The sequence below is a fragment of the Antechinus flavipes genome, chromosome 2, assembly GCF_016432865.1.
Source record: "Antechinus flavipes isolate AdamAnt ecotype Samford, QLD, Australia chromosome 2, AdamAnt_v2, whole genome shotgun sequence".
NCBI classification, from domain to species: domain Eukaryota; kingdom Metazoa; phylum Chordata; class Mammalia; order Dasyuromorphia; family Dasyuridae; genus Antechinus; species Antechinus flavipes.
In genome coordinates, this window is record NC_067399.1 from 342,708,103 (window position 1) to 342,722,711 (window position 14,609).

At 40.5% G+C, this 14,609-nt stretch overlaps 1 protein-coding gene and 1 long non-coding RNA gene across 3 annotated transcripts in view; one reads left to right on the plus strand and one right to left on the minus strand.

Moving 5' to 3' along the window:
* SUSD6 (sushi domain containing 6) overlaps positions 1-13,018 on the plus strand; it is a 117,489-nt gene extending 104,471 nt beyond the window's left edge. For both annotated transcript variants that reach the window (XM_051977909.1, XM_051977910.1), the window contains 4 exons: positions 3,047-3,244; positions 4,225-4,363; positions 6,607-7,031; positions 8,304-13,018. In XM_051977909.1, the coding sequence (XP_051833869.1) occupies positions 3,047-3,244; positions 4,225-4,363; positions 6,607-7,031; positions 8,304-8,329 (788 nt within the window). In that variant the 3' untranslated portion in view covers positions 8,330-13,018. The remainder of the gene's footprint in view (positions 1-3,046; positions 3,245-4,224; positions 4,364-6,606; positions 7,032-8,303) is intronic.
* The window catches only part of LOC127549688 (uncharacterized), a 75,750-nt gene that overhangs the window by 23,262 nt on the left and 37,879 nt on the right, over positions 1-14,609 (minus strand). The window lies entirely within an intron of this gene.

The following is a 14,609-nucleotide window of genomic DNA, read 5'->3' on the forward strand; positions in this document are numbered from 1 at the left end:
GTCTTTCTGCCTCAGTTTCCTTGGCTACAAGATGATGACAATAGTACTTTCCTCCCAGTGTTGTTGTGACAACCAAATGAGATCATGTTTGTAAGGTGCAGTGCCTAGCACATCGTAAGACTTTAATAAATGCATGTTTCCTTCCCTTTCCCTTCAGTTCTCTTCCTTTCCTGAATCCTGGCCCAGCCAAGGTTGCTTGGATAGTAAATAACAAGAGCTAGCATTCATATCAAAGGCCCTCCAAATCTAGGGCACTATACTTCTCTCTAGTTCTGGAGTCATTGTTGTAAACAACAATTCTGTTATATCATCCTGTAGGTGCAGAAGATTGAGGAGATTTGGCTACCCTGAAATTGTCTCTACTACTAAGTCACACAAAAGCTTGTTTTTGTTATGAGTTACCTCAAATCACCACCACTACCATGATTGTAAATGGCTAATGGAGGGCCCCAGGTAGTGGGGTTCTATATAAAGAATAAAGTCACTAGTGTGACTAGATGTAAACATAGGTTTGTGTAAAAGCAGTCCAGAATTTTAGTCTACATTCTGTCATTGAAAAAGCCATGTGAACTCAGGCAAATTATGTGAAATCAAAGATACCTATAGTAACAATTCTGAGAATGGTCATCTGCTTCATTTATTTTATCCCTGCCTCTAAACTAGATGCAAGTAGTTGTGCATGACTGAGGACAATAATGGAAAATCAGAAAGGAGAGAGAAATTCATTTCTCCCAGTCTTCAGGATCTTTCCCCCCTCCCCCACTCCCTTTCATTTATGCAGCATGACAGTTCATTGTCTTACTGTATTGACAGACCAGGCATGAAACAACCTCTGTCATCCTGGCATTGTCATGTACACAGTCTGATGGATAGATTAAGTCCGGAAATGATGACTCCTTATACCTGTTGGACTGATTCATTACTCTTGGTTTTTGATGTTTCCTTATCCTACTCACTCCAAACAGCCACTTAGAAGGTAATAACTCAGAATCTCCATCGGAAATGATTGAATTCCACTGGGACTCCAAGGCCTTGACTCAGTATCAGTAGTCAGGAGCAATGATAGATTGTTTCTTTTGCCCCTGGTGTGTCCTAAAGTAATATGGCTTTTACATTGCCCATATTTCCTGTTTTGGACTGGTGACAAGTTCTAGAATTCCAAGCTAATTTGTCACCTAATTTGTTTTCCTTTTTCTAACCTTGTTAAGCTTGATGTTCTTGTCATGCTGGTTTTGCTTTACTGAATTAAGAGTGCTCTTTGTCAGGGTATTCATATTCTGTGGAATAACTGGAGCCTAAATGATAGAACTTCAAGAAAACCAAAGAGTAAATTGAATTGTGGCTTATTTCCTTTCAGAATATAAGGGCTTTAACAACAGAAATGACACTGTATATATACCCAGTCCTTTCTTCCTAATTCCTACCTCAAAAGCTACCTCTTTACTTCCCTGCTTACCCAAGCCCAGAATGACCTCTTCCTTTTCTGAACTATCAGGTGACTTTTAGGATCATGGGATTGAGAGCGAAGATTCTTAGAGATCATCTAGTTTAAACATCTTCTTTGCCCTATTTATATACCTATTACATACCTTGCCACCTTTATATACCTATTATTCATTTGATGTTACCACATGTGCCTTCTTTTTTATTTTGTTATTTTCTTATGTAATCATGACTGTCCCCACAACTAGACCATAAATTCTTTGACGATAAGAGGCCTCCTTTATATCTTCACCTTTTCTACATAACAATTATTGCATTTGTTGTTTAGTTGAAGGTGATTTGAGGTCTAAAGAGGTTCAATAACTTGTTTAATAGTAGAGCAAACATTCACACCAGTCTGTGCTCCAAATGCAACTGCACTCTTCTACTGTATGCTGCCATCTGTGTCTCTGAATGTGTGTGCACATATGTGGTCGTGTATATGAGGGAAACTATCACAGCCACAACAAAGATCGATTACCTAAAGAGCGAATGATAAAACCATGAAGTGACAGGTGCCGTTTTTTAGGCAAATGATACCTGTGATATTCAGAAAAACAAGAGCTTGAGGGGGAGAAGCTCAGCTGAACTGGAAATAATTCTCTTGAGGAACACTTGATCTTGAAGACATTTGTAAGCCTTACAAAATAGGAGTGTATGAATTCCTAGCTGGTACCCTGTCACTTGAGAGAGGGGGGCAGGGAGGATTAGGAGGAACAGGAAACACAGGAGAGGAAGCTTCTTTCTCCTTTGCACTCTGTTTCCCTTCTCTGAGAGGATATGCATTAAAGTGTTTGCACCATGAATTGTGCATCTATTCATCTATTTTAGAAGGTTGCTAGAGTTCTCTTATATCTTCCCTCCCTTTTCAACTGCCAGTTAGCTGTTCAGTATATCTTGTTGCTTCTTTCATTGACTCAGGTTCCGACACTCTACTAAAACCTGAGCCTACAGATAACAGGTCTGTTTTGAGGTAAGGGAGCATTGAACAATCTTAAAGGTTAATGCAGCCACTAAGCTCTTGGCTCAAAGGTAAAAGAAACCAGAACTTCAAAAATAAAAAGTTTAAACCCTCTAGAGCACAAATCTAGATCTCTGGTTTGACCTTCTAAATTTAGTTCATTTTGATTAGACTATGAAACTTCTTCATAAATGACAAGGTGTTAGGGAAGATGACAAGGAATAGAATTAACATCTTCCCTCTATGTTAACTTATATCTGGCTTTATTTTATGTCCAAATCAATGTAGTAGTGAGATATGTTTTAATGATATATATTATAGTTGTTCTTTCATTACTTGATTTTATGAACTTAATGCAAGATGGGGAAAAGTAGGGATAAAAGTACAGGGAGCTAAACTTCTCCAGTTATCAGACTATTTCTCTTTTTAACTTTGGCATCTTTATTCTTATAGCAGTCACCAAACTCTTAGGCCTTAGTTCCTAAGGCTCTCTACTTCTTGGAGATCAGAATATTAGTCTTCTTGCTATATTGTTTAGCTGAAATTTGCCAGGAAAATTTCTTTACTTATATGCTTCTTCTGGATTTTTTTCTTCCTTTTTAGTGTGTCCTCGACCACCAGCACCAGAAAATGGTGGCTTCATCTGCCACCCAACCCCCTGTAAAGATCCCTTGGCAGCAGGCAGTGTCATTGAGTATCTATGTGATGAAGGCTACATGCTGAAAGGAGATTACAAATACTTGACATGTAAAGATGGGGAATGGAACCCAGCTATGGAGATCAGCTGTCATCACAACCAAGGTCAGCCCAGCCCAGATATGACAGAAAAACCCCAATTCTCTTTTTTGAAGTGGGAAGTCATGTTTAGTTATTCCACTGCTCCTCTTGGCGTGCTGAGGATTGGCCTAAGTATAATCTGTACCTATAGATCTCAGTCCTAGGATACTATTATCCTCCTTCTCCTTGTAAACTCTACCTTTTTGAAAGACATCTGTGACTAGTACACATGCCACTGCATGTAATTGAAATGTGACCTTCAAGATGCTTGATCATTTGCCAAGATATTTCCGTGATCTAGAGACTCTTGATTCTCAGTCTTTTGTTTTCTTAGCCAACTGCTGGTAACCTTTGAGCCTCACCTGCTGGACACAGTGATTATTGTTCTCTACTTCTTCCCCTGCCCCATCCTCTCAGTGGAAATTGACTCTTTTTTTATGTGAATAACACTTTTAACTGGAGAGATCTCTCTCCCCTTGTGTTTCACATAACAGGAAAACACATGAAGCCTGTAGGAAAGCATGTATCATACAGCCCTCTTTGTGCTTCATGTATGGATTTTGTAATCCCAAACTATGTTTAACCCATGAAACCTTAGGGAAAACTGAGGAGTAAAGAAAAGTGAATGTTTATTACAGAAGCTAGGGAACATTGGGTCATTCCCAATCCAATTGTCACACTATTGTCAATATGTAGGAAAAATTCAAAATTAGTTTTAAAATTTCCTGCTGCTATCAAAGAGGGAGGTAATTTAAATAGAGCTGCTGACCTAACAGTAGTAGAAGAGGGAGTATTTAGGTATATAGGGAGCCAAAAGTGAAGATAATTGGATATTTAGGATTCAAGATGAGGGAAGTTTGCAGTGAATTTTGAGGAGTGGAACTGCATAGCCTGACATCTATCTCAGAGCTTGACATATATTATTGGTGACAAATCTTACATTTGGGCTGATAGGTTGGATTTTGTAGGTATGTACTGCTACTGACGTGTACTTGTTTCTGCAGACAAAGACCTTCACACAACGATTGGTGTGCCCACCCTGTCAATAGTGGCCTCCACCGCAAGTTCAGTAGCACTCATTCTTCTTCTAGTTGTGCTCTTTGTTTTGCTCCAGCCAAAATTGAAGTCCTTCCATCATAGCAGGTGAGCTGCATGGCTGGGATAGAAGGTAGGGATGGGGAGATTGGTAGATGTCTCAGGAAAACCCCTAAACTCACGCAAGCTTTCCATTTTCAAAAGTTCAAGAGGGCAATATTCTTTACTCAAAATGACTGCTCAAGTCCGATTGATTTTGAGGCTCCACTGAGTTAGAGGCATAGAAGGAGAAGCTGTTTTTCCTGTCTGTCCTTGTCACAGTGCATCTCTTCCTATAGGTTTAGGTGCCAGTATTTCAAACTGTCAGGGTTTCCCCTTGAGGGGCCATTGGTCAGCTCTGTCTCAAAACTGCCTTGAAATTCATCCAAATCAGACTATGCTGGGAGACAGGAACAAGAAGCACCAAATGAAAGTCTCTGCCCTCCAGTAGGATTCTGAAACTCACTCACTTAATGGTGATTTCTCATGGCAGAATCTACCTGTGGCTACAGAGTTTTTTCTGATCTGACAAGATGTTTAAGAAGCTTCTCAGTCTAAAGCAAAGTAAACAAGTCCCTTCACACACTTCTTTCACTTACTCAGTTCAACTCCTCTCATTCTTTTCCTCAGTCAGTAATTCACCATCTGGTATGAAATAAGAGAATAAGCCAACATTCATTCAGCTTCAGGATAAGAGTAAATTTCACCTTTGTGTATCTAGGTGAGATTGTTTGTTTTTGAGATTGAATTTCTGTTGTTTAAAAGAAAAAGTTGTTGAACATATCAATAAGTGTAAAACAAGCTTCTAAGGAAGAATTGCATTGTGGGGGGGAGGCGAAGTGGGGAAACATGGCAATTAGGGGTAAGCTATTTTCCAGAGTCACACAGCTAATAAGCATCAAGTGTCTTGAGTCTGGGTTTGAATTTAGATCCCCCTGATTCCAGGGTCGGTGCACTTTGTCACCTCACTGCCTAGAATTGTGCCATTTTAAAAATATTTTATTATTTTTCCAATTATATGTAAAGATAGATTTCAACATTCATTTTGGTAAGATTTTGAGTTCCAAATTTTTTTCCTCTCCTACCTTCCCCCTTTCCAAGACATGAAATAATCTGATCTAGATTATACATAGACATATATACATAGATTATACATAGACAATCATTTTTAACATATTTCCATGTGAGTCATGTTGAAAAAGAAAAATCAGAGCAAGGGGTAAAAAAGCACAAGGGAGGAAAAAAGTTGAAAATAGTATATGCTTTGATCCTCATTCAGTTTGCAAGGTTCTCTCTCTGGTTATGAATGACTTTTTCTATCAAAGTCCATTGGAATTGTGTTGGATCACTGCATTGCTAAGAAGAGCCAAGTATGTCATAGTTGATCATCACAGCAGAAACAATTTCCAAATATTTAAACATACATAGGGGTTAGAGACTGGACCTGTAATTTCTTTGGAATAGAAAATCCCCTGGAGGGGAATTCCTACCACCAGTTATAGGTTGATATCTTCCCCTCATCCTCTGCTCCTGAGGAAGAGCAGATGTGGCTTTCTTTGTCTTGCTGCTGTACCTCCCTTGCACTGCTTAGGGTTGCTTAGAGAAAACACTGAAAAATTGAGTAACTTTCTTAAGGTCACACAGCCAATATGTCAGAGGGAGCACCTAAACTCAGTACATGCTGGTTTCAAGGTTGTCTGTCTCTCCAATAAAGTAGATAATCCAAATTAAGTTGACCCAGCTAGTACTTTGTTAGTCTAAATGAATAACTATGTACTTGAAAATAAAACCAATTCTACATTCAAACTTTCTCCCAGTTGATCATAATTAGTGCCCTTTTGCTATAGTTAACATAAAATCTAGTGCAAGAAATGAGCCATCTTTTAATGAAAGACCTTTTATGCTTACATAGATTGTGCTGTGCTTTCTGTGCCCCCTTTTATAACAATTTCCCTTTCTTTCAAAGATTGCTAAATATTTTACAGATACCATGTCATTAATATTCACAGCTTTCCTTGTGATGAGGGAGGATGGCAGGAAGGATTATATTTACTGATGGGTAAAGTGAGAGAACTGAGAGCTGACACCAAATGTCAGAGATATAATCATGGGAAGAGCTAAAGTTTCTTGACTCCCAGACCAGCGCACCCAATTTACTAGACTCCGTCCCATCCCTCCCTCTCTTGTCTGGCTTTGGCAAGTAGATGGCACAGTTTTCTTGCAGCTTTTAAATTTATAAATGAATAGATGATAAAGTACTCAAATCTAACCATTGTTGCTTTCCCTCCTCTCTTTTCTACCCTGAATTGCAGGCGTGACCAAGGGGTATCTGGCGACCAGATCTCTATCATGGTGGATGGTGTTCAGGTAGCCTTACCGTCATATGAAGAAGCAGTGTATGGCAGCTCTGGGAATTCTGTGCTGCCTTCTAATTCCCGAATACAAATTGTACTGTCTGAAGGGGCTGATCCAAGCAGTGCAAGGGAGGTACAGCAGCAAGACCAAGGAACCCACATCTGCTCTTCCTCAGGGGCAGAGGATGATGCCCCGGGACACTCTGGCCTGGGTGATGTCCTAAGTGCTCAGCGCTCAGAGACTGTAATGGTGCACCAGGCCACCACTTCCTCCTGGGTAGCCGGCACAGGAAACAGCCATCCTGCACACAAAGATGCCCCAGACTCAGAAAACAGTGATATACAAAGCCTTTTATCTCTCACTTCTGAGGAATATACAGATGGTAGGTGATCTAACTGATCAAATAATTGCTCACAATTTTCATTGTGGAATCAACAAAAAGATTCTTGTTTTCCTTCAGTTTCTCCAATGCCATAATAGATTCAACTTATTTTCATTTTATACTTTGACATAAAGAAAAAAAGAAGAGAGAAATTCTCAGCTCTAAACTTAAAAATGCTAGGAGTCAAGAATTGTGAAGTTATTTGTGAAATATTTCAAAGGTGCAGCTCAGTTCTAGCCAGTCCCTCCTAATTGGATAGAAAGGTAGTAAAGGCCGTTAAAAAAAATTGCCCTGTATTTTAAACACGAATTTCCAAAGCTCTCTTTATAAATAGGACAACTTCCATATGTGGAAAGAGGCAGATAGCAGTGGCTTAAGTTATTTTTGTTACAGCTACTGTTTGGAGTTTTTTTGGTTGCTTTTTTTTAAGACATGGATTGCTTTTCCCAGAAAAACTTAAGTGGAATCAGATTCTCACACCTACTCTCTGAAACCAAATTGTATAAATTACACTTGAGAGTTGTCTGATTACAAAATATGACATGTGTCTTCAACTTCTATAGTCTTATTGTCACTCTACTACATGGGGCACTGAAGTAGTTCTGGTTGACCCTTTTTTCATCTCCCCTCGTGTCTGTGTCCAAGTCATTCAGGAACTTAATTCAACAAATTTTTTATGTGCCACATAAAACTAAAAGAAATATAAAATGTGGCCTCTGTCCCTGAATTCACATATAGTTGTGAAAACAGAGGAAACAGTTATTACAAGGTTGTATATGAATAAGTGCCCCAAGTGCTGAGTCCTAAGAAAGAAGCAGCTCAGTGGTCTACGTGGGCTGTGAAAGTACAGCGTTGGAAGCTGGATGTTGGGAAATAGTCTGGCTTTTTAATGAGGGAAACTGCAAGAAGGAAATTCTAGGCCTATGAAGGAGATTGGCATGTTCCCAGAGCAGTAAGGAGAGATGAAGGGCAATATCAAGAGAATATGAGAGATTAGGGAAGAGGGCGGCAGACTACATACTACATTCTGTAGAATGTTGGACATTGGACTTTGTCTTGTGGACAGTGGGGAAAATGTGAGATTATCCTCAGCTGTCCCTTTCCATACCTTCTCTGGTTCCCTAGAAGTATAAGTAAGAAGACTGCTTGGGTATTTTATTTTTGTGACTTAATTAAGCTTTTAGACAGAAGACTATATATGGAGAGCTCTGTAATCTTTTCAATGGATTGAAGCAAAGAGTGTTAACCATTTTTTCCTTGCATCTCTTTTAGATATTCCGTTATTGAAAGAAGCATGAAGTTTGCTGCTGCTGTCTTCATGTGGCCTCCTTCCCCCTTATGTTGTTCCTGTCTGCCCCTTCTTCATTTCCCTTTGGGTTCTGAGCACTCTGTGCAGCCTCCATTCCTCATCTTACACCCGTCTGCCCTGGTGATTAGAGCAGCTCCCTAAGGTCACTCCTGGCCAAACACCCAAAGGAAACCTTGTTGGGCAGCCAACAGGGCTGGTCCCATACTTGGCTTCTCCTGCCTCTCTTTGTCTGAAACTTATTTGAGTGAGCTGAGATTGGGTCCTTCCTTTCTCCCCCACAACCTTCTTGGGCCTCTTCAGCCCTCCCCTCAGCCAGCTGTTTAGCATCGGCCCCCACAGGCCATAGTGCGGCTGTCTTTACTTGTGCCTTCCCCCAGCCCCCCAGGCCGTTGGCTCAACACTGGCCTGAGTGGTTGCGCTGTTGCTGCTGCTATTGCTGCACAGGATGCAAAAGGTCTATGGGGTCAGTGCCCCCTCCATTACTGTTGGCAGCAGTAAGCCCAAGGTTGAGAGCATACTGGTGAGGAAAGGCTTCAGGGTAGGGGCAGTTATTATGGGGGGATTGGAGATGAAGAACAGGGGTATTAACCCCCCAGTGGCTGCCTTATGAAGAATAGCTGTATACTTGGATAACATATTTGTGACTTCTTTAACTTTTTAATAGAGGGATTATTGAGAGTCATGCCAGTTTTCAGCAATTCTGTGTTGATCAGTCCAGGGGCCAGGAATGTTGACCCCTCTTTAATTGACATTTTTAGGGGCATACATGGGAAAGAGCTAAAAGGGGAGGGAGAGTACATGGACACTGCAACTCTTATCTTTCTAATATGCAAGACCCCACTTACTGGTCCTGGCTGTCTCAGCCATGACTTTTATCTCTTCCCCCATTCCCTAGAGTCTAAAGGAAAGCAACATGTGGCCTCCTGGGTTCGTTTTCCTTTTCCCAGGCCCCTGTAGCAGAGTTCCATCATCTATAGAAAGAGGAAGAAAAGTCAGAAGCCATCTAGTATCCATCATCATTCCCTCCCCTGCACATGCTGTTTTCCCAGGCTTGCAACTAGCATTTTGTTCAAGTTGCATCTTTCTGGGTATGTGGTGATATTATGGAGCTGGAGGAACTCGTGTGCCCTCCCCTCTCCCAGACACAGTGCCTTGGGTGTGGCTGTAGGCAGCCTGAACCCTGGGTCCTGAGCATTCCTGTCAACACAGTCACGTGCCTTAGTAACTGTCCCCAAGAAGCACCCTGCTACTTAGTGCTGCTGCTTTTCCCACTTGACCCTTTCCTCTCCTTCCCCCACCCTCCTCTCTTTCCCCTTTGTCACAGCGGACAAATGACTTTCTTGTCTTCCTTGGAGCTCAGGAAGAAGGGCTAAGAAAGAGCCTGAGCTACCACCCTCACTCCAGTAGCCAGACTGCCTTGTTGTGGGTGAATACTCTGCTACTAAGGCGATTAGGTTGAGGGAGAGGGTGAGAAGGGTACTCTAGAAAAGCCATGTGTGTTTGGGGTGCAGACACCATTCTCCAGAGCCATTGGTTTCCTAGAGGAAAGACCAGAGTCCAGGCATTTAGGCTGTTTATAGCTTGCATGACCTCCCATAGACAGCTTCCATGATGTTGTGCTTCAAAGCAATTTAATGACACTCTTCATTTGATTATTGTGAGACCTCAGAAAGACATTGGATAAAAGGTTGATACTTTGGGAATATTCTAGAAGCGCAGGGGCAAAAGACTTGGAAGATAACCATCTTTTATTCTTCTTCCCTAGCTTCCTTGTCAAGATGATAGTAATAACTTCCAACTATTATGTAACCTGCTCAGCAAAGCCTCTGGGGACTACCTCTAGCTGTCTTAGACAATGGGAATAACCACAAAGAACAACTAGAAAGAGAAGCTTCTATCAACCATCAGTGTGGCTGCCTCTCCCCTTAAATAACCTTACACACAGGCTTATACACTGCACTTTCTTGCATTATCATCCCCTTGTTTCAGCAACAAGCAGTTCTGTTTCCTCCTAGAGTTAATAGTAGCTGACATTTATATGACGCTTTAAGGTTTGCAAAGCGCTTTGTAAGTGAAGTGCCTGTTATAGCCCATTTACTTTCTTCTCCTTTGTCCCCCACCATCATATCCACATAACTTTTACCCAAAGCCATGTGAGTTGCTGGAAAATTGGGGAGAGGCCCTGTAAGGAGAGTCCCATACCAGGCCCTGCTGCTTCAAAGATGAAATTAAAGCCAGGAGAAGGCTTCCTGCCATGAAGTAGAATGAATATCAAGTGAACCCCTGTCTCCACAGTCACTTTTATTATCTAGAATCACAGGCAGCTTCTGGTTCCCGGGAAGAAGGGAGGGAGAGTCCCTCATGATCACTGCTGAGTGATCACAAGTAGAGTGAGTCCAAATCCTTCCTTTCAGTCTTCCTAAAATGATGAAAAATAAAAACAGTTGAGGGAGAAACAATCCTGCCTTCCTGCCAAGCTTTCAGCTTGTTTGAATATCTGCATGTACCTCTGGCTCAGGATGCCAGAAATAAAGAAAAGTTTTTACCTTGTTTTTTTGTTAGAGTGATCTTCTCCTCAGAGAACACAATCTAGGACCCTGTGCTTTACCACAGAGCATTTGGACTTTTTGCTGGCCCTTTAAAAAGGGAAAAAGAGAAGCTTCCCCATTTATGGATCTCCTTTCCGCTGGTCTTGCTCAGACGCACTAGCCTACCCAGGCATTTGACTGCCTGCCCAGACGTGTTGCCACGTTAGGAGGAAAAAGGAAAAAATGATGAGGAAAATAAATGCAGGAGTCCTTTCCCCCCACCTGCTTTGGATACCAGAATATAAAATAACAGCAGGGTTGTTGAGAACTCTGTATTGGATTAAATTAGATGACTTTTGTTAAACAGCCCATTTTGTACTGCTGGAGTTGGGGTTACATGTTAGCTGCTAATAACCAGAACAGCTTCAAATAGAGTAATTCCCTCCCTCCCCCAAAACAACCTTTTAATGAATCCTTAGCAGGAAAGCACCCTGCATTTACCTCCTCAGTACTGTTTCCAGGGCTCTTAGGCTTTACTTTTGACAACTGCAAAGGGATTCAGGGAGTTTCATATTTGCTTTGAGGTGGGTCCTGGCTCAGAGACAAAGACATGCTTTATTGGATAGAGCAACTAGGCTGGTTGTTGGTGGTCCCTAGGAAAAAAGTGTACCTAAGGGAGCTTCTTTGGATGGGAATGAGACAAACTACGTGGCAAAACACAAACCACCGTAGGTGAACTAAGCAAAAAGCATTTGTCGGCTTTTTAGGTCTTAGGAAGATAATGAACAGCGCCAAAGGACTAAGTTTTTGAATTTTCCTTTTTTTTTTTTTTTGCACAGAAATATTCTGTCTGCCTCAGTGCAAGTTTACATATCCTGTTGACTTGCACCATCATAATTACTTCAAAGAGAACCAGTGTACAGTGAAAATTTTTAAAGTAATACCTGTTCTTTGCAATGCCTTAGTTTAATATTTTGCCATCTGCAGTTTGTTTACTTTTCCACCTTCCATTGCACCTGGTGTAAACTTGACCACTTTGGTTCTGTGCTGTCCGTTCTCCCAAGTTCTGAATTGGGATTCCAGCATTGCCCAGGAAAACTTCTGCTAATTGTACTTCCTACTAAGTAGATTTTATTAGATAGAGCATCTCACTGTACATTCTATAAATCTTCTGTTTAAAAACAAAATCTAAATTAATATCTTTTTCTGCTTACATACTTTCAATTTACCTGTCTCCTTCCTACTAATAAGAAGCTACCTAGCAAGACAAAGGTATAGTTTTCCTGCTTTCATTCCCAGAAACATGAGAGTAGTGATCCAGTCATCCTTTTCCTGCATCCTAGCTTAGTTTTCAAGTTCTTTGCTTGCATACATACCTCTGCTTCCTCCATTTTTACGGAAGCATGTGAGCACAGAGAATGGAATATGCCATAAATATGTCTTGTCTTGGCTTAAAAAAGAAAAATACAGGCTCTACAGTTAGGTTCCAGATGTGGGTCGGAGATGGCAAAACTGCCTTTCCCACAGCATCCATTTGGCTTCTTTTCATTGCCTATTGGCTGGAAAGAAATCAAATCACTTTTTTGGGTGGGTGGGGAGAGCGTTAGACAGAGTTTTGGTTGAGCACTGTATCTGATAGTTTCCATGAAAAGAAGGAAAGAATAGATTGGACTTTACTGGGGAACAATATGTTTTTTATTTTCAGCTTAAACTTGAAGTTTTCAAATGAAAGGCCCAAAGCCTCACTGAGCCCTCTGCCAAGCAGAGGAAGGGAGTCTAGGAGGGACAGTGTGGGAGCTGAGTTGTCAGACTACCACTGAGGGAAAAAATTGGTAGGCAAGCCAGGAAGAGTTTGGTGGCCTTCCATGAATTTCTTCAGTTCTTTTCCAAATTGCACCACTATGGAATCCTTTGCAGAATGGTACTCATTTATAATGTGGGACTTTTAAGACAATAGATATATAATTGATGTTGTGCAGGATATCAATTTTTTTTTGCTTTATTTTATAAACATATGTATCCTGTACATTGCAGTGGGTGTGAAGATAGTATTTTAATATTTGTACAAAGTTTAATTTAATTTTAATTGTTCTATGTATATAACTGCATTTCTAAATAATAATAAAAGCAAGTTATTTTAAAATGAACAAGCAGCATGTATGATCTTTCGAGAAATTTTTTTTTCTAAAAGTTTTGATATGCAATTCATGGATAATAAGCTAGACTGAAGATGATTTTAGCTAAGTATTTACAAGATTGTCAGAGCTATCCATCCAATTTACTTTATACTACCTATACAGAGCACTACTGAGTGCTGGAGGATCAAACACATCTATGATCATAGAACTTACATTCTGTCAGGAGAATAGATAGAATTGACACTATACATGAGAAGCAAAAGGTAAAACTCTGAGCTACTTGTGGTGCTACAGTGATAAGATTGGGGAATTAGGGCAAGCTTCCTGAAAGGGGCTACTTGAGTTTTGCAATGCCTTGAAATTCAACAGACCAAGAAAGTGGACTAGAATAGGCAAGGCATTTTTAGCAAAGATTGTAAAGGAGCCATAAATGTGAGGCAGGATGGACAGACAGTGGACACTATCATGCATTGTATCAGACTGAGATAATCAGACTGAGGCATACAGTATAGGGCCTTGAAATAATTAAAGTGAATGGCTTACTGGGAGGTCATAAATTTGATCTTGACTTTATTGGCCTCTTGGTAAACAAACGGCTGAAGGAATCAGCCACAGGTTACAATCAGAAAGTAATGTGAAGGAGAACTTAGAGATGCTTAATAAGGGGACGGTGGTGGAAATGTAAATTTTTCCCCACCTTTTTAATTGAAATTCAGCATTTCTTTCCATTATGAATATGGACATATGACATTCTTGGAATGGGGTTCCTCACACAAAAACCTTGGACTCCTGCCCTAATTCATTGCTTAGGGTTTTTTTAGTTGCTCTGATGTTCTAGCATTTATAACAGAAGTTGCACAGGTGTCATTGGGAAAATTCATACACACCCATGCCTAACCAGCTCTACATTTCGCCACCCCCATCACCTTGAGGGCTATGGTAAGTGGCCCTCAGAGACAAGGTGGACTTTGTAATCCAGTGACTAGGAGCCCCATCTCCCCCCTTATTTATTTTAGTATGGACACAAATGACAGGATTAGTAGTTCTGGATGAGTTTTGATCTAGATTGAAACTATCATTACATGATAATTCCACTAAAACTCACTCTTAGATTTCCCTATTACTGTTCAAGGGCATCATCTTTCTCTCACCCAGGTTCACAACCTTGGTATTCAACTGATCATTCTCCCGTATATCTAGTCTGTCAGTGAAACTTGTCTTTAAATCCCCAAAGGTTCTGCATTCACCCCTTTCTCTCCAAATCATATAACCACTACTCTAGTTCAGGTCCTCATTCCCTCTTGCCTGGGCTATTGCAATTGCCTTCTAAGTAGTCTCCCTCATGCAAATCTTTTGCCATGCATTAGGAAACTGCCAAAATGATTTTTCTAAAGCACATCTGGCTGTTACTTCTCTATTCAACAAATTCCATCTTTGCATAACCCCTTCAAAATTTGTTTTTGTGTATGTTTTATAATATGTGTACACTCAAAACTTTTCTGATAAGGATCGAAAATATTTAGACATCATTATGATATATTACACTCCATTTCTATTTTAGAACTTTTGGATCACATTTTACTTATGTGGATTCAGAAGTTCT